Source organism: Molothrus ater, chromosome 8, assembly GCF_012460135.2.
Source record: "Molothrus ater isolate BHLD 08-10-18 breed brown headed cowbird chromosome 8, BPBGC_Mater_1.1, whole genome shotgun sequence".
Classification (NCBI taxonomy): Eukaryota; Metazoa; Chordata; class Aves; order Passeriformes; family Icteridae; genus Molothrus; species Molothrus ater.
Genome location: NC_050485.2, coordinates 20,521,504 through 20,542,011, shown reverse-complemented (window position 1 = coordinate 20,542,011; position 20,508 = coordinate 20,521,504). Strand labels below are relative to the sequence as shown.

At 40.3% G+C, this 20,508-nt stretch overlaps 1 protein-coding gene across 1 annotated transcript in view; it reads left to right on the top strand.

Annotated features, from left to right (window-relative positions):
- The first annotated feature begins 7,401 nt into the window (after window positions 1-7,401).
- BTAF1 (B-TFIID TATA-box binding protein associated factor 1) overlaps window positions 7,402-20,508 on the top strand; it is a 42,221-nt gene continuing 29,114 nt past the window's right edge. Inside the window, exons 1-4 of the mRNA XM_036385625.2 lie at window positions 7,402-7,682; window positions 16,667-16,790; window positions 17,831-17,945; window positions 20,312-20,458. Coding sequence (XP_036241518.1) covers window positions 7,669-7,682; window positions 16,667-16,790; window positions 17,831-17,945; window positions 20,312-20,458 — 400 coding nt within the window. The 5' untranslated portion in view covers window positions 7,402-7,668. The remainder of the gene's footprint in view (window positions 7,683-16,666; window positions 16,791-17,830; window positions 17,946-20,311; window positions 20,459-20,508) is intronic.

Below are 20,508 nucleotides of genomic sequence, written 5' to 3'. Positions count from 1 at the left end.
ATAGGGAAATAGACATAGTTTTGTTTGTGTATTTATTTATTTATAATTTAGGATAAGGCTCTCCACCCTATTGTTCCTAATGGAATTATGCAGAACTAAGCCCACATAATGTATTAGAAACTCCAGATGACATTTATCTCAAATTCCACAGATTGGTTCATCACTGTGTATTCACATCTGTACTATTTAATTGCTAATTAAATTCACATGGTAGAGAATGAAATTAAATGTTTCTTGTTTTTTAAGGGAATATTATATTACAGCAGCATTCATAACTAAAACACAATACTTTTATTTATTTCACAGTTGTACAAAAAGGCCATAAAATTTTGCTGGTCTCTTTCATGTATGTTCTCAGCAAACATAGAACTAGCTGTTGTTGTTGTATCACAGAGCATAAAAAGCCAGATAGTGTTGGTTTCCCACTGCCCTGAGTGTGAAATTTTGAAGAAAAACACAAGAATACAGAAAATTCAGACTGAACACAAAATTATTTCATGAAGTTGTAACAGTTCTAATATATATAAATGTTGAACTCCACTCTCAGAAAACTTTTCTGTTGCTGTCCTGATGTCATGTTTTCATAGGATTTTTATCAGATGGTGAAGCCTTCATGCCAGCTTGCCCTGAGCTGTGATCATCCTGAGGTAGGAAATGTTCAGGTGATTCCTGGAAAACCCTGAAAATTCACATGAGCTCTGTGCAGAAGGCTGATTCCCAAGAATGGCTTGGGAAAAGGAGAGGTCAGCTCCAACAGGAAACCAGAACACAAGGATAAAACTAAATTTATATGTAGTAATCTACAGTGTACAGCATTCAGTTTTCTGTGTGAAGAACAAGGTGACCTATAAAAGGGCTAGAAAGGTTTGCATGTGATTGTTTTTTCTCTCAGCTGAGCAAAAGATCAATGGCCTACAAGAAGCCACAGGTGTAATTTGGATCTTTCCCTGTTTATTTGCTCTGAAGTAACTGCTAGCAAGCTGCAAGCTTTCTCTTTGTGTGTGCAAGAATGATCAGTGATGTTACCCATCAAATCTGGGGGGCACTGCTACAACCAGTGTGCTGGGACCAGCAGTTCAGTGACCTGAGCAGCATCTTCTCAAAGATCAATTCTTTCTTAAAAGAAAGAATTCTTATGTGAAGCATCCAGAAATGCAGGCACCCAAAGGTCATTTGTGGCCTAAGAACCTGCTCAGTGCTAAGAAGGAAGGTATCCCCCATCTGGGATTTAGCAAGGGCATATGAATCCTTGGCTGCTGTGAAGAGCAGTTTATTTAAAATGTGTGTGCAAACTAAAAGCAATAGCTTCCATGCTGTCACCAGCCACTAGAGCTTGTTTCCTTTCCAGGCTGACTGTTACTTGCTCCAGTTGTCAGCAGACTGTGCCTTACTGGTCCCAGTGGACAGCAATTACCAAACCAGCAGCTCCCTTTCTTTCTTCCTCTTGTGGAGAGCCAGAAAAACAGATGACAAAAATGAACCAGGTGAGGAAGCAACTTGATTCTTTGTCCTCCTGAGATGAAAAGACAATGCAGGGGTTGTGGGGAAATGACAGAAAAAGAATTGTTTTAGAAAAGAAAAATGAAGGAGGGAAAATGAAAATACAAGTGTCAGGGGAAGAGAGTCATGAGTGGGAGGGAAGAAACGTGCAAAAGGTGCATGTGTAAAAAGCTGGTGAAGGATTACTGGGTATAAAAAGAGGACACATGCTGGAGGAGGAGTTCCTGGCAACTTCTTATCTGGGTCTTCTGAGCTGTGCATGTGGCTCTGTGTGAGCTGATGTAAATAACAGTTATCAAAAAATACAGGAGCACTCAGACCTCTAATCCTAAAGTAAAGTCATGTGGGATCTTAAAACTAATTAAGGCTTCCCTCTAAGCCTTAAATCTAGTCTATGTGTAGTATAATATCCTGATGATATTCCCTGTAGAATCCAATGAGAATTTCAGACAATCAACTAAGTAACTACTCCACAAACCTATTCCACATTGAAAACAAGCTCAGTTTTTACTGGGTATCAGGAATCCATGAATAAAATTCAATTTGTCTATTACAGGTACATACCTGTCTTATCTCACTCTTTCAGGACAGCATAAAAACACACTATAATGTTGCTATTACTGTACCCATCACACAAAACTTACAGTTATAAATAAGTTAAAGTGTAACAAACAAATCTGAAGTAACTCTCTAAGAAGTACAAGCAGGTCAATACAATACATCCTGAAAGCAGGAGACATTTATTCCTTTATGAGGAACACTCAGGACTGAATGTTCCACAAAGGAAGATGAAAGAACCCTCAACATAGATAAGTCTGATAAAGTTGTTACAGATGAGGATGTTCCCCATGTAGTTCCTCAAAGGGCCTCTTCTAACATAAACAGATAGAAGTCTTTACTTTCAGAGTTATGCTACCAAACAAAAGTCCATAAAACAAGATTAACTCTTTTAGGAGAAGAAAAGAGATATCGTTTATATCTGTTTATCTCAGTCCATCTTTGAGATGCACAAAGTAAATTTAAAAGAAGTATAAATGGGTATATCCAAATGCTAGAACTGATTGATCCTTGTCTGCAGACTTCAGATGAAAAATAGGAGAATACCATCCTGGTATCAACATCATGTTGTAGATATTCAGTAGCAATTCTGGTATACAGTAAATGGTAAATTATGATATTCACACAACATGCTGGAAATCTTTCATAGGCCTAAAAATATTCTGAGAAACAATATTTGCAAATTAAAGTAAAAGAAAAACAGTTATTGCTTTCTATCACTTAAATACAGGAGTTAAAATATATAGAGAGCAAAGGGTATGTGCACCAGACTTGTTTTTAAATCTAATTTAAACTCATTAACTGCTGCAGAACTTGTGATGATGGCCACAGATTAGCTTTCTTTTTTATCTTTGAAAAGCAACAGCTTTTGGAAAGAGCTGGACTAGATGTGAAACCTCTGGCCTTGTTTATTCAGCATTATAGTGTGCTTCTGAATCCTTATGTCCCTGATGACAGAAGTGCTTTTCTATTTATGCTCTTTGTATTCAGTTTGTGCACACTGGAATTATATGCACTTTTTTTTAACTGCACAGACTAATGTCCCTCTTGCATTAGGTCATGAAAAAATAAAGAACAATCAGACTACTGCAATTAAATAAAGAAAAAAGCCCTTAAAAGCACACAACTTTAGATAATAGAAAAACTTAGTAAAAGGACTCTAGTTGTTTCTGTCATGTTATTTTCATGTTGCATTTTTCCACAGGGCTATGTAGAAGGACCTGCAGACTTATAGGAAGAGTTTGACCTCATTATTTCCCTTTCTCTTTGTGTCTGACTGGCTCCTTTGTGTCTGTTACCTTGATCCAAACAAGCCCAATTACATACTTGACATGAGCTTTTCTCCCCTTCAGTTTTCTTTCTGGATATGAAACACTAAATTCATTTTTATATAGGTGTATATATGCATGTATATCTAGGTATAAATGTAGGTGTATATATATGATAAACATTAAATACATATGTATATATATATTTCTATGTATAAATGGAGATCTCTGCTGTCATAAATGTGAGAGTGGGTATAAAGATGCAATTGTCCATGGAAGTTATTACTGTTAATCCCTTAATAATGAAGTATAAAGTTTATTTACTGAATGTAAATTTACTTTAGTTACTTTCTTGACATAGGAAGTGGTGTAGTTCCATGCACAGAGGGGTCAAACAGGGAGGCTTTAAATGTAAACAGAACAGCTTGTTTGAAAAAAAGACCAATGGTATGCAATGCATCGATAACACCATTTCCTAAAAATACCACAGGAACAATAAACTACCCAAACTATAAAATATTTATTTAACTTAGGATAGCACAGATAGCTGCTAGACAAAACTAAGAAATTTACAGTTTTTGTACATAAAAGGTTTCCAAAGGGTATCAGTAATTCATGTCTCCATGTGTTATAAGATAGGGTGGAAAGTAGAGCTTAGTTAGAAAATAGGAAGTTCATGATCATGGAACTAAATGCTGAAGAAATTAGAGTCCATGGCTACCAAAAACAAGATGGTTGTACAACCTTGTACAACAAGGTTGATCAGTTGTACAGAATATCTGTTTAAAGTGGAGATGAGCAAGAAGCAACACTTCTGAACAAGTCTGTGCCATCTCATGAGATAAAATCCCTGACAGCAGAAATTCACAAGAAGAGAAACACAAGTTTTCCCTCTCTATTTGTCATACCACGAGCCTCTCATTCAGGAAAATTGTCTCAAATTGACAATGTTAAATATGATCAGAGGTAATGAAATCTAATGAGATAATTACACATCTCTGGTGACATTGGGAATCTTTTAGATGTTGGTGATTTTCACTACCTAGTGGTTATTGCAATCCTGTTTGATGTTGAGAAACTGAAGCCCATCAAACATTTTTCAGAAGTGTTGCTGCTGCTTGTTGTGGGTGGCAATGCTTTGCCCTGGTTTGTCTCAGAATCCAGCACTTCCTTGGTATCTGAGGTGTTTATATACTATGAGAGCTGTCAGTCAGCATCCAGCCTCCAGCCACCAGCACTTACTGTGAAGAACTTAAAAGGAAGGCCATGAACAAGTTGACTTTCTATTAAGAGGCTTTTGAAATGGTTGTGCAGCTACTAAAAAAACCTCCTTGGAATAAAAATAAGACAATTAAAAGCCATGAGAGTTGGCATGGAAACTAGTGAAAAAATAAATACACCTTTAAATAAAAATCAAGCAGAATAGCAAGAGACACTGTTAGCTAGCAAGAAACAAGAGATTACTCAAAAAAAAAATTCTTCAGCCATCAGAACTCTGATTTTAACAACACTGCTAAAGAGGGGCCTAACCTACAGAGATAAAAAGAATTGCAAACAAATTGGTGTGACTTACAGAGGCGCTGAACAGATGCATGGACAAAGAAGAATTACTTTTCATAGGATGTAGGGAAAGGATTGAGCAGAAGATACAAGTGTATTTTGATGTGACATTTATGTAAAGCACATCATTACTTAAGTAATGATGTGCTTTACATAAATGTCACGTCAAAATACAAATATATATGAGGTGATACTTGAATGAATTGTGTTTGAGTCCAGAATGCCTGCTGTAACAGATCATTCTTTCTGTCTTTTGCAGATTGTTTAGCTGGAAGTGCAGTTTATCATAATTTCAACAAGTACTCAGTGCATATGACCCACCATCAATATTTTCCCTGCATTTATTTTTATCAGGTAGGAGCTGTTCAAAGCAAATTTAATTGCATGTTTGATGTGCCCTCTGCCTTGACTGTTATTAAAACTGTTTTTAAAGTACCTTAGAGGAAATAGGATGTTAGAATTGGAAACATCACCTGAGGATCATTTCAATAACGTTCACAGCAGGACAGGATGGCTGCTGATTCCTGGCTAAACAAACAAGGAAATACTATCAGGGATGTTTGCTATACATCCATGTCAACAGCATCAAACATACAAGGAAAATATCTCCACCCTTAGTCTGTTCCTTGCTGCTCCCTACCCCAATTCCCTGCTTCCCTCCCATACACAGCTAAATCAAACATGTACACACAGAAAACAGGGGCAGGCGTGTGCCTGGGATCACGGGCAGGGACCCAGGCAGGTGCACCTGCAACACGAGGGTATGGCACGGCAGAAAGGAAAGTGTGGGGAGTTTTTGGAGTACTCTGCTGAGAGGCCCTTGGCCTCTAGCTAAATCCACTGTACTTTTTGTGTGTATTCAGCTACAGAAGGTATATTGAGCTATTTAAAGGTAGTTACCCCATCAGAACCATGACAGGCAAAAGGCATTACCTGGGTTGTTGAGTGTAGCACTGTGACAAAACCATGTCCACCACTGAAACACAGGTCTGTGCTGTGCTCTGGCCACACTCTGTGCTCAAAGGCCTCAGGCTGACCCTCAGTGCCAGTGTTTGAGGCCACTTCAATGCCAGTTTCCAGTTGCCACCGTGCTCCCACCAAAGGACAGAAGAGACAGGCAGGAAAGCAGCACCCCGGGCGTGCTTTAGGAAAGGCTGAAGTCTAGGCTGGACCTGCATGGATAAGGACAGGTTGAAGCATTATCCCAGTGTCTTGACAGAACTGTCAAAAGACAGTGATAATGCAGACAGCATTAGAATGTTTTTTTGGAATATGTGCTCGTGGGGATGGAATGAGTGAGCCCATTTATGAAGAGTTAACTCCCTAGGGAGAGGGAGACCAACCAGAAAGGCTGGGCTGAGCAGAAATCCCTGGACAAGGGTTGGGTGTGAAACACTCCCAGCACAATGGGCTTCAGAGGAAAACTTTATCATACAGTGCTATGCAAATTCATGTGTTTATCCAAGTTTATGCCATCACAGGAAAAAAAAAAATCTATTATTTTGTTTCCAACTTATCACATGAAAGGTTACCTGCGTCAGCTAACTTTATGTACCAGTCTGGGACCATTAATTTAAATGATTAGTCGAAGGCTAATTTCTTAATCTGGATCTGATGGAAGCTGATAGCGAGCACTTGGGAGCCTGGTGTGCCTGCCCGGAACAAGGGGCACTGCCGCGCGGGATTCCGGGATCTTTCAGCATCGCCCGGGGCCCGCCAGGCTGGGAGGGAGGACGGGCCGCTGTCCCAGCCGGGGCGACGGCAGAGAGCGGGAAAGAACGTGGCCCCTCACAGAGCCGCCGCGACCGGACCGGACCAGACCAGCCGTCCCGTCGCTGCCTGGCGTGGCTGGCGTCGCTTTATAAACCCTTGGGTGTTGCCACCCTCGTGTGCCATGACCCCTCTGTGGTACAAGGCCGCAGTGTCACAGCCGCCCCTCACTGAGGGGGCTCCAGAGCAGCCTCCGCCCGCCCGCAAGGACGGCGGGGCCGCGCGACTGAGCCCGGCCACTGCGCAGGGCATGCCGGGAGTTGTAGTCCCACGGGCAGCGACTTCGCGCCGCAGCACCGGGCATGGCCGATGGACGGCGGACCTCGGCAAGAAAGGGGTGCGGCGTTGGATCGGCGAATACCGACCGCCCTGTTCCGCCGTGTTGGCGGGGCAGAAGGGCCAGCACCCAGTGGACATGAAAGGAAAAGCGTTTACTCCGCATTCTTCTGTCCTTTTCTCCCCTCGGTGTTCGGGATTGCGGCGCTCTCCTTTGAGTTTGCCCCCCTCCATCGCCCTGCAGATGGAACGCCCCGGCAGAGGCCGGCGCCCCCCTAGGCGGCCCGGCGGGCTCCATGGCCGATCCTGCTCAGTGCGGGCGCTGCGCGCTCCCGCCCTCCTTGCTCTTAGAAGCGCTCCCGCCATTGGCTGCGGCTGGGCGCTCTTGCCAATCAGGAAGCGGCTCTCATGGAGGAAGGGAATAAATACAAGATGGCTGCTCATATAAAACCAGGCATTGGGCTTCGCCCCGGTGATGGGGGAATCGAGGCTTTAACCTGCGCTCCGAGGGTCCTTCGCCGCTGCCGCCCACGCCGCCGCCGCCCCGCCCGGGGGAGCGACACTCCGACCGCCGCCGGCCTCTGCCGCGCTCAGCCGCTGCCCGCGGATCGCCGGCGGGGCCGAGGCCGGGTGCGGCGCCCCAGGCCCGAGCGAGGCCCAGCGCCCTCCTCCCGGGCAGCACCCCGGCCCCCCCGTCCCGCCGCCCGCCGTCAGCCCGGCCCGGCTCCGGGCGGCCATGGCCGTCTCCAGGTCGGTGGGAGCTGGGAAGAATGGGGGAAGTAGGGCCGACAGCGGCGACCCGGCGCTCCCGGCTCTCCGTGTGGCCTCGTGCGGGGGGGGAGGAGGGGTGCCCGCGTTCCGTCTCCTTTGGCTTCGGGAGCCTGCGGAGACCTCGCCAAGGCCGCCCCGCCGGGGTCTGGGGGTGGCTGCGTTCTCTGGAGCCTGGGTTTGTATCCTGGCCTGCGGTGACTCCCGTGCCCCCTCCCTCCCTCGGCCCGCAGGGGCTCTGCCTGGGGCGTCTCGGGCTTCCTCCTGAATTCGACACCTTCGTTTTGTTGGCCAGTCTTCCCTAGGGTGGTTAAACTGCTAGGGAGTAGGAAATTAGGATATTGAGTCCCAAAAACTGGCAAGGAACTGTTTTTGCGTTTCAGAGCCCTTAGTTGTAAAGTAACCAAAATAAAACAGGCTTTCATGGAGAAAAGTGATCCGTGTATTCTGGCTCTGCCTCAAAATGTTGGGCAGTATCTGCCTGCACACATGTGCTGTGGGGTGTGCCAGCGTTTAAAGCATTCACAGATACAGAGGTGTGTCTTAACAGCGCTGTTTTATAAAAAATGCTGAGCGCAAATTCCTGGGGTTGTTTTTCCTTTTTTTTTTTTTCTTTTTTTTTTGTGTGTGTGTGAAACGGGCGGGTTAAGCTTCCGAACAGGATAATTGAAAGGAAACCATAAATCCAAATTAAGCTTGTGATAGATTAGCTCCAAGTCACGTGTTATAGTATCTGTACTTCCAAAGTGCTATCACAAAAGTAAATTCTGTTTCAGTAGCTCTGTGTGAATAAGTTTGCAATTCTATGTAGCAAAGTAAAGGTGTGCACATTTATAATGGATATCCATTCTTCATCAAAAATAATGGCAGCAATGCACCTTTTAGGGACTTCTAGTAGCAGGTGTTTTATTTTAAGCTTTGTAGTTTCTACAAAGTATCCCTTTGTTTTATTCTACTCTTATTTTTTTATCAACTTGTTATATGTTTGTTGTGGCTTTTTCTCATCCCCCAAATCTGTCCATAAGAATGTGGAAGTAGCAAGGATTGCTGTAACAAGATTACCGTGTACGTTAAACTAAGTCATCATGTAAAGTAGAGGAGTTATCTAATTACATTAGGTCTGGTCAGTCTGCTTAACCAACTTTGCTAATGTACATGTGATATAGGGGCTAACAGGAATATCAAGATAGAGCTTTTCAGCTGTGTGCTGAGGCTGTGGCTGCTCTAAAGGCTGCTTTCCATTTCAGTTACCAAGGCTGCTTTAGAGGAAAGCAGCAGTACAGAGATTTACTTAACACCTTTTGGGAACTGAAAGTAAAACTAGATGTGGCTCATTCTAAGATTCAGTGTGAAGCATTGAAAGTTGATGTGTTAATAGTATTGTTAGATATTGCTTCAGATAATAGTTGTAGTATCCAAATGTTGCACAACTGAACACAAGGTACTGAACGCCGGTAGAGGTGCTGCAATACTGGTGAGTTGGTTCAGAGTCGTTTCAGCTTCACGTGTAACTTAGGTAAAAGAATACATGTTTCACAGTGCTGTAACATCTTGGCTATTCCTGGGGAGCACCAATGTTTATATAATTGTAAGAAGTGATAATGTGTAAATTTTGTCTGTCTCTGTCCCTTTGAAGTTAGACAGGAGCTCCTGGTAAGTTGAGTTTCCTTTCTGCTGCTGGACCATAGGAACACTGATACAGTGTCAGCGCTGCTTTTGTAGATAAAGATGCCTTTCTTCACCTTTTACTTCAGAACATTGAACTTCAAAGGTCCTTTCCTTTCAGACATATTACAAATAATTGTTTGTGCACTTGTGTATATAACCACATAACTATTTTTTGTTCAGTTTAGTTGGTCCATCGTCTGTTCTAATTCCACTTTTCCTCTAGGTAGTTACAGTTCTTTTTTTATGGACTACTGTAATATTTCATTGTTGAATGCCTCTTTACCTATACCAGTTTGGAGAGTGAGGAAGAGGCTGACTCAATTTAATCTTTCTGAAAAGCCCACAGTCCTTGTGGACTGCATACCAAGCATTATTATTAACAATCATTTCATTAGGGGTAGTTCTATATTGGAACAGCTATTTTAAAATATCTTTTTTTAGAAGTGAGGGTTGGAGAAGTTTTACATTCTTAATAAATTATCAGGTGGTTGTTTTCCCAGAAAGTTTAGTTTTTGCTTTTTTGTCAATTGTAAACCTTTCTTAAAACCCTAATCTGTTGAGGGAGATCCAAACAAACATAGGGAATGCTTTGAAATACCTCCATATTAGATTGAGGAATTGCAGCTTTGCTATTAGTAGGGTCATCTTAAAAGTAATTGTAACCTATTGACAAAAAAGTCTGATATTTAATTCTGCATTTTATGTTACATGGATTGAAGACCTCCTGCTATAAAGCATTTGTGTTGATGCTCTAGAAAAAAGACAGTGTAACAGTAGATACCTCATCCCAAAAGATGTTGCAGAATATTTGCACTGTGCATGTTCATCTCTTTGGTAGTTTATGCTGGAGAGACTAATGAACACCATCCTCCAGAAGCAGGGATAGGTGGGTGGGAAGGTTGGTATTCCTTCTGTGAATGTGTCATTTGGTAGGCCTTAGCTTCTGTCACCAATCTCTGTCACTTAACATTATCTTACAGATGAAGTGGTATAATGTTTGCATAGCTAATAAAGAAAATCCCAATGTTTTTGATAGTGGAACTGAGAAGGAAAAAAGGAAGTGAAAAGTTTTGGTTCAGCTTCATTCCTACAAAGTGCATGATCCAAGTGAACGATTGCAGTGGCTCACCAGTGATCTTTTGAGATACTTCAGAAGGAAAAGTTATACTTCTAAGAGGATGACAACTCATAGATTACTCAGGATGGTAGAGTTTCAGTAGGTAATAAAATGATGATAGTCCTTCAGTATCTAATAAAACTTTTTTCCAGTTTCTTAATGTGTTCATGTCATTCTAGCACCAAGGTGTTAATGCCTTTCTCCTGTTTTGAGTGCCTTTGCAGTATGAGGGAGAACCAATGTACTTTTAAAATGTAACAAAATTAGGAGGCTGGTAAGGTACATTAAGAGTAAACAATTTTATTTTAGTTGGTGTATCCTTTAAGTTCTCCCTGAAATACCTTGAAGGCAACCTCTTCAGGGTATATTCAAGACAGTTCCTTACAGAAATATTGAGAGTATTATTTGCTGCTCTTGCAACCCATTCTTGATTTGATCTGTGTAAGATTAATACTGTTTTCTAGAGTTTTCAGTGGTTTTGTTTACTTGAATTTTTGTATGACTTGTAATATGTAGATTAGGAACCTAGTTTTTATTTTAAAATAAATAATGTCAGAAGACTGAGAGTAAAGCTTTTGTACACTAAGCAGGCCTCATGTATTTTGAAGTGTAGGGCTGTGACTTCCCAAGAACAAGTGGCTGCACTGGCTGGCATCATTACTGTTGGAACTTTTCAAATTGAATACTGCATCCAGAATCTCTTATGTGCACTGTATATGTTTTAGAATTTTTTTTTTTTGAGGTTATCTCAGACTTTCTCCATGAAGAATTCAGCTTTTAGCTTCTGTGGAAGCTATTACTTCATGGCTGCTCTTGCATAAAAAGCAGGAGTTAACCTGAGCAAGTATGTGTTCACTGCTGCTTAAAGGCCTATGCCCAAAGCATTAGAGTAGATGTTCTATAACCAATGTTCTTAAGGGAGTTCAGACTCCAAAGGGGAAGAATAATGTAACACTTCCCTTGTTGGTGGAGATGAACTTGAGGACCAGAACAGTGGACTGCCTCCTGTGCTGCTCTTTGTGGGAGGGCTTATACAGTCATGTATAAGCAGAGCTGGCATGTGCACTGCTGCCCAAATGAGACAGAGCTCTCAGTTTCTCACACACACTTTTCTAATGGACTGAAGTGAAAACTGAAAGTCAGGATTGCATGCTGATGATAATGCCAACGTGCTCCAGCAGATGGAATTTGAATAGTCACTGAGGTGTTCACTTTGTAACTTACTGATAGACATCTTGTATTAGTCTGTGCTGACAGCTGCTTCAGCTTGCAATTCTCTCCCAGTTTTTGTAATGTAATTGGTCTCATTTTGGAGTGCATTGTTAGTTGTAGATACATATGTAATAGTTAACAAGTAAAACTTGTACAGCATGAAGTTGTAGGTCATTCATGAAATACATAGTCCACATGGAATTAATTATACTAATTTTAGCATTTGGTTGGATTCCATATGCAGTGTATGGTACTGTGACCTGGTGTGGTCATGGAGCTGTTGTTTCATTCCAGATGTTACTTCAGCTGCTGTGTAGGAAACAGGATTTCTTCATTGTCCACAGTCCCACCTTCATAACTGTTTGCACACCTAGGAGAAGTAAAATCACAATCCATTCTTTGTGTATCATTGCACTTCTGGGTTTTGTTCTGAATTCTGTTGAGTGGTTTTTTTTCTTCTTACTGGCTGATTCTATATTTGAAAGTTGCTTATTTGATTACTTAACTGTTCATGTGAGTGAGTGTTAAGAGCTGACCAAGCTGGGATTTGACCAAATGATGAAGTGACAGCAGAGGGCTGTCAGGTCAAGAAAAGTCAGACTCCATTAGAACTTAGGTTGAATTTCACCCTTGTCAAGTCTAAAGTTTAATTTGGGGATGTTTTCAAGGTGTCTGGGCTATTTCTGTATTAAGAAATAGTGCCTGGGAGGAAGTTTTCTGGAGGTTGGAAATATCAACTCCTAAGAGGATTCCCTTGCCTTCTGATGGGTGCTAGCTAGCAGCTTTTCAAAGAGCTCTAGGCAGAGCCTGACATTACTGTTCCAGGGACTATGCCACTGAGGATTTTGTGTACAGTCACACAATTTTAATGGCTTGGAGGATATGCAGAGGTAGTTGCAAGGTGTTCATACCAGATGTCCTTTACTCTTAGAGATTACTCTCAGGACAGTTTAACATGCTGGGGCACAGAGATGTAAAAGTCCAGACAGATTGTTTCATGGGCAGCAGTGATCAGGTCACTGTTCCTTTTAAGCCTCCACTCACTGAAAGCAACAAATGGAAAGTTTCATCATCTGAAGCCCTGTGGGCACCCAGTCCAGCCAGAACACTTACACTGGGACAGTTGGGATCTTTATACAATGCAGCTGCACATGTGTTCTTCAGCAAACATTTTGAAGAGACTCTTGCTTACACCTGTATCTTGACATTAATTATGCAGCTACTAGCTTTGTAATGCCTCTGGAGCTGAAGGGCTCTTGAATCCATGCCATCCTGTTTCCACAGGAGTGCCATAAAGTTCACTTTAAATAGTATGACAACTGCCCCTTCAAATGGAGATCAGCCCTCTGTTTGGGGCAGCAGCAAAGATCTGCAGATCAGCATGAGGAACAGAACATGTCATTTATTGCAGCATTTGCCTCCTGTGCCTGGGTGAGGGTCATGTCTAGCTTGGTTCAATGCTGAATGTGCAAAACTGGTGACCAGACAATGGAATCACTGTGGTGCCTGGAGAGTGCCACCGCCTAGGTGTGGTGGCTCTTCTGGAGGTGAAGCATCTCAGATGATAGTAGATGCCTCTTCTTAAGCACCTGCATTGATGTCTGTGTCAGAAACATTTCTAATGGACTCAGTGTAAAAGGTGTTTCTTACAAGAAAAAATTGAGTGGAGTGCTGATCATAAGAACCTTGAGTTGTTGCTCTCAGTTGTGTCATTCTGATACACTTCAACAGAGAGTAGAAAAATCTTGAATTTCTAAAGTGAGAGGAAGAAATTTTTTATCTCTTTGAGCAAGGTAGTGCTTTGTGGTAGCTCACACAGCATGAGTTCATATCAAAGGTGTGTATAGTTGCTGTCCCATTGATGAGAAGTAGTTAACATGGTATTGGAGGATGACAGAAGGATCTGAACCATTGTTTAAGAATTAAAAGTGAAGAACTTGGTTTTTTTAAGTTCTGATTGCAGCAGAAGTAGTTTTAGAGATATCTTTAATTTTTAGCATGCATTGGTATTTAAATTTTCATAATAATTTACAATTATTTTTCATAATAATTTATAAACATTTTTTGTTTTAATCTTTTTTTTCCCCCAAGTATTCCTTGTGTTTCTGTTGTTTACTTTTGTCTTCCATAGGCTTAGAACAATTGTTTGACAGAGTTGACAGATTTAATAAAATAATTAAAAACTTTATCTGCATTGTAGAGCATCTCACTCTACCACATTGCTTCACACTTCTGGGAACGATGTGAGGCACGTGGTGCCCTGCTTACAGCACTGTCTAGCATGAGAAGCAGAGGACCACATGCCACTAGAAAACTTGGTTCTCTTTGGCTTTAGTAACTTGTTTAGAGACTGCTAGTTTGTTCTGAAAATGAAAACCTTGTCAGAACTTAGGAAACTTCCTTTTTAAACTGCAGGTATTCAAAACTAATTAGTTTGGAATTTGTAGTGGTTTTTTTTCCATTCTTAATGAAACTCAGACTGAAAGCTTTAATTTGAAAAACAAACCAACTAGCACTGCTGATCAGACAACTTTTTCAGTGCTACCCTTCCAACTCATGCAGAATTCAGGCTCTGCCATACTCTGCTGCAGCAGCACCAACACTCAATTGGAAAATCTTAATAGCTCCAAAATTTTATCAGTTTGGAGTTTTGCATCCTTCTGTGGGAGGAAAAGAGAATGATTAGTGTGACCAGCACTACTGTTAGTCAGATGTTGTTGGCTGTGTTTGCTAATCCCGTTTCCATGTATTTTGCTGGAGTTGAAAGCTGAAACCTTCCTGTAGTGATGTCAGACAAGTGATTTTTTTTGTTTGGTTTGCATTTGTGTGTAAGTTCAGCAGATTACAGTTTGAAATAACAAATTCCAAACCAAGCACACTGTAGGTTAAAAAAACTCTAAGAAAACAAGCTGTATTTTGCAGGTAACACAGCTTCAGAAAGTTGTGGGTTTTAGGAGTGGAGATGTAGTGTTGTAACTACGTCTGGAATTCAGGTTGAGTTTTTGAGGGTAGGCTTAGTGGTTTCCTCCTGTTTTGACTCATGAAGAGTTCTAGCTGGGGAAGTGGTCACAGTTACACGTGGTGCTTGATTTTGAGATAAAAAAAGATAAATTGATAATTAAAGGAGTGTGTGGTACTAAATGGCAAACCTGAGTATGGAACACCAAAGTTTCACAGAGAGCAGAAGAATGAAAGGGGTGAGAACAGGCAAGTTGGAGCAAGTGGTTCTTCTGAAAGCCACTGTGTTTTGTATTGAATAATAGTGACTGCTGCAAATCTGGTTGGGTTATTACTTTCGAAAGTACTGGAGAAAAAATACTGGCAACTAATGAGGTACCTGGTATGTTTCTCATGACTAGTCCACTATCAGGGATTCAGAAGTGTTGGATCTGTAAAGCTTTTTTCTCCTTGACTGTATGATCACACAAATTTCCTGGATTTCATATATCTAGGGTTTAATTTTTGGGACTTTAAAACAACTTACTAACTAGTAAATCATAGCAATTGAAACTCTAGTTTTAATCTACAAAGATTGAAATAAGCTCACCTATTTTAGTAGTAGCAAGAGAATTATTTCTGGGATGGCAGATAGCAGAATTGTGTCTAAAAACTTATAATTATTTTAAATCTAATGAATACTTAATCTAATACCTCCAGTTATGAGAGTATTTGGGTTTTGGTATTACCTTGGCCCTGCACTGCAATTCCTATTGTCTTGTGAACCCATTAAGATAAACTCAGGATTAAGTGCAGTTGAAGCATGCCAAAGAAAATACAAAATCCAGTGATGTTGGAAAGAGGTTTTGGTGGTTTTTTTTTCTTTTTACATTATTTGAACTAATGTCAAAGGCAATTTACATGAAATGTAATTAGTAGCAACAGACTAACAGGGACAAGGCATTTGTTATTTCCTGTGTGTGCTCAAACCAAGGATGTGTGGTTATGAAGACAGGTTGTCCAGGATACCTATATCTTTATTCTGCCAGGCTGTTCTAGGTGAGCTTCACTGCTGTGTAAGGTCTGGTTTTGTCTTGTTGCAGTTCTTGGAGGAGTACTTTTATGATAAAGCTGGAACAAACTATTTTAATTGCTCTGTGTGAACAGGTTCTAGATTGATACTCAGTAATAACCTCATACTGCCCAATAACTAAAGCATAAAACTTGGCACTCATTAGAGAGCTCTGATCAACCCACTGATAGTAAGGGAATAATGAATACTTGAAACTCCAGTCATATATTTGAGTATCTAGATTGTTATGTGAATATATACATAAAGACAGACTTTATTTCTCATTCAGTAACTAAACAAGGAAGAAATGAATTGTTCTACAAATAGATGATTGGAGTCTTTCACTAAATACAGAGTTACTGTGGAAACAGATCTGGTTAAATCCCTGTATTTTGAGGGAAGAGCAGAAGCATCAGATGACTTGGAAGCTGTAAACACAAGAGGTTTGGTTTTGTGTATTCCAGGTAATTAGGGGGAAAAGATGTGAAAAGTAAAATTTTGTCATCCTGGAGAGGCAGAGTTTGGTGTTGCAGATAACAGGCTGTGTTGTCAATAGAAGTGATAATGTGCAATAGGAGCAGCTGAGCCCTCTGCTTTTTCTATCAAATAGAATTTGATGATCACTCACAACATATGTGCTTCAAGATTGAAAATGTTCTATCACAGAAGAAAGACAGGAATTTTTTTTTCTTAAATTAATTTTTTTCTTGTAACTGAAGATTTTTTAAACTAGCCTTTCTTACAGTTACTTTTTTTGTTACCAAATTAAATGGGCTTTTAAAACAGCTATGCTTAGTGTTAGAAAAAAAGTACATTATTCACTCTGCCAACTGACAGTCTTCAGACAGACATCTCTTCTCTTTGAGTTATATAAACTGAAAAATGTGGGGGAATATTAATAGAAATGGACATCTGAGCTATGAATAGCATAACTTTTCGGTTTTTGTCAATCACATTTAGGCTTGATCGTCTCTTTATTTTACTGGACACTGGTACAACACCTGTAACAAGAAAAGCAGCTGCACAGCAACTTGGGGAAGTAGTGAAACTGCATCCTCATGAACTGAATAATCTCTTATCTAAAGTAAGCATATGTTTTTCCCTTGTACTTGAATGGTGAGAATCAAACTAGTTTAAAGGGATGTTCTTCTGTGGGAAGAAGAAAATGCATTGTGGTCTTGGGTTTTTCAGAAGTAAGAGAATGAAGAAAATTAGGGGCTGCTTCTGTTTAAGGTACTGTTATGTCAGCTTCTGAAATGATTGTGAGGTTTCACTTAGCATTCAATATTGATATTCAGCATTTGCTGTAAGTTCAGAGCTTGTTCTATAAAGAGAAGCTCTACTGCCTTACAAAGATTTTTTTCACTTGCCTTTAAAGGTTATTACTTGTGTGATAAAGCATTAAAAAAGAGGCTGCATGTCTTTAAAAGGGCTGGAAATTAGGAAGAGTTTTCCATTAGCTTGAGACTTCAGTCTGACCAAGTCTAGTAAAACCACCAAAAATAGTCCATCTCTGACAGGTGGAGATGGCTCAGTGACCTCAGTTCTGTTCTTATGGAACAGGTGCTGTCACCACAATTGATGCTATCAACAGAGTGGCCAAGGAATCACGAATATCAAACTGCTTTCAGAGAAAGAAATAGTTTTTCCAGATGTGTGACATAGTGATAAATTAGTTTAGAAGAGCATATATTGCTTCAAGTGACCCAAGTTGTATCTCTTCTTGGGTTAAATTACTTCAGGGTTGTAAGGTCTGTTAATCAAGTTTGAACACTTCCTTGTAGAAAAAGACAGCAACAAACCAACCAACCCAAAAAATAAAAACATATCTCAAGCCTTGTTCAGTACCTGGAGGAAATCAAGTTTCAGTTTAACTGATTGGACTAAATATATCTTATAAAGTCTTAAGGTCTGGCTCTGGCAAGTGTTCTGCTAAGCAGTGAGCAATATAGAGAAGGCTGGTGGCATTTCTTGGTTTGGTTTTTTTGTCCTTTATGTTTTTGTTCTGAATGTTTTATTAATTCATAGCATTAAAGTAATTGTGTTTTAATAGAACATAACAGCTGATGGATTGTTTTGGAAGTACATTTTAAGCAAATACTTATTATTAATCTCTCCTTCAAGGTGTTAGTGTATTTAAGAAGCACGAACTGGGATACTCGTATTGCGGCTGGCCAGGCTGTCGAAGCCATAGTGAAAAATGTACCTGAGTGGAATCCAACTCCAAGATCAAAACAAGGTGCTCCTTAAACTCATTGTGTATCACTCATTGTTTATCTTATGCAAACCGTCTGTGATACGAGACTTTGCAAGGCATCTGTGTCATTTGGTTTTTTATGAGCACAAACTTTTATTTGCACGTAAGTTGTTTGGAGCAGGGTGCTAATAATGCCGAGGTCAGGGCTTCAGTCTCTGCATGGGCCACTCACTTAAGAGCTGCACTTGATGATCCTTGTGAGTCCCTTCCAACTCAGACTATTCTATGATTCTGTGAAGTAGGACTATAAGTAAACCTCTTTGGCTTTAGATGCTCCTGACCTTTATTTCTTTCAGAATTCCTGTTCTTGTCCTTTGTACCCTCATAAAGCTTTTATAAAGAAAAGGAGTAACTAGTAAAATGGTAATATGTTTAACCAATCAACTTTGTCTCGATAGTTTGCAGAAACTCTTTTCTTCACTGTTCCCTTAATCTGAGCACCTTTCTGAGGAAGGTGAGATGGCAGTTTGCTCAAGTCTGTTCTGTTTCTTTTCATCTGAAATCATCGTGTTAGGGATGTTAGTTTCCTTAATTGTTGAATTATGGACTAAGTGATTTTGTCCAAATCCATTGGTACTGTCTGTGTTCACAACTTTGGGATGCAGGTTCCAGAAATTCACCGACTTTTTTAAAAACAGACACATACACACCCTAAAACAGCATCAATGAAACTCACATCTGTTTGAGATGATCTCATATTTGTTTCACTTGGTGCCTCCCAGTTCTGTTGGCTTTGAATTTGACAAGCAAGTTCTGCATTTTCCTTGTCCATTGTCTTTATTTTTGTAAACCATCATATTTGCTCTCCTCCAACAACTTCTCTTCATATTGAAGGTTTGCGTTCTCTTCAATCTTTCCTCACAAGCTGCTTTGTCTTTTAGATAACTTTTTTTCTCTGTGCTTTCTCTTACTTGTGTCCTCCTTGAGATGCACAGAACTCCACACAGTCTATCTGCATCTCTAGAGTACTGAAATTTACACATAGTGACAAAATGATGTGCTTTGTCCTGCCATCAGTGTCCTTCCTGGTGAGACCCAGTACTTTGTTGTCTGCCCTGGCTTTCACTGCTCAGTAAACAGATGAGTACAGAAAGCTGTCAGGAAAATGCCTCCAAGATTTTTATTGAATGTTGTGTTGTGTAGGCATGGTTTAGGTTATTCATTTTACACCTTGTTTACTTATTTGCCCATTAGTCTGTTCTGAGAGTCCTCCTTGGATTCCTTAGTGCCATTGTGACTTTAGGCTACTCAAAAGAGTTTAGTGTCACCTGTGTCCTTGGAGAAGAGTGCATTAGTGAATGTCTTTTCCATCAATTAAAGGATTGGTGCCTCAGAGGACTCCAGAACTAATTTCTACCTTTCAGTTTGTAAAAGGATGTTCTCCCCAGCTCTGTGCTAACTTGGTTCTTTTGATTTATTCTTTCATATGAATCCTTGCCAAAAGCTTTTAAATGTATTTTGTTCACTGGATGCCCTCTATCCATTTGTGGCAGCTCTTTAAGGACATTGATAATCAGGTTATTAAAAGGTGTTTTTTCCAGAGCAATTCTCTTTCCCAGTGAATAATATTTATCCATATACTTAATAAATTAGTTCTAGAATCATAGAATAGTTTGAATTGGAAAAAAACTTAAAAGATCATCTAGTTTCAACCTTTTCTACCGCAGGTGGGGACTTTGCTGCTGTCTACTCTGTCTTACCAAGGACAGAAGTTCATTTCACTTGTCTAGTTCAAGGATTACTTCTAGCATGCCTTTTGTACATGGAAGTTGGGTAACCTGTTAGTCTTAGAGTACAGCACCCTTTTAAATGCATTGTCCAGTTCTGGCACCTCTGCCTATCAGATTGTTAATGAAATTGAAAAGATTATTGTGTGTTTAAGAAAAAGGTACTGTTTGAGAAGAGCTCACAGCTAGGCATCAGCAGCCCTTTCTCCCACACCTGTTTAGACACTCTCTAGCTTCCCAACTTTGGATGCTTGGCTGGCAGGGACACACAGCAGTGTTGATGTGCTTGTGATACTATTTGTGAGCCATGTGCAGTTCAAAACTGTAAGCTGGCCCTGTGTGTACAGAGAAGGCCTGTAGGTCAGTGTCCAAGATTTTAAAAAGCTAAATTTATCAAGGAAAAAAAAAATTCTAATTTTTTTTCTCTTCAGGTACATTTAGTGACCTATTTCAGTTTGTCTTTGTGAAAATGGAGCCTTTATACTTTGAATTAAAATGCTGTATGTGTGCTGATTCTTTGGAGGAGAGATAGTATATCTTGTTTTTCCTTTATCTTCTGCCAGAATTTTGAACAAAAATTTCATCGTGTTGTCCTTAATATTATTTTTATTTCCTACCTAGAACCAGGCTCAGAAAGTCCTAATGAAGATTCACCTTCAACAGACCGGTTGCGTTTTGACAGATTTGATATCTGTCGGTTGTTAAAACATGGTGCATCTCTTCTTGGATCTGCTGGTGCAGAATTTGAAGTCCAAGATGATAAATCAGGTATCTATATTTTACTTGCAGACAAGAAAACTTAGTGATTTGAGAAAGTT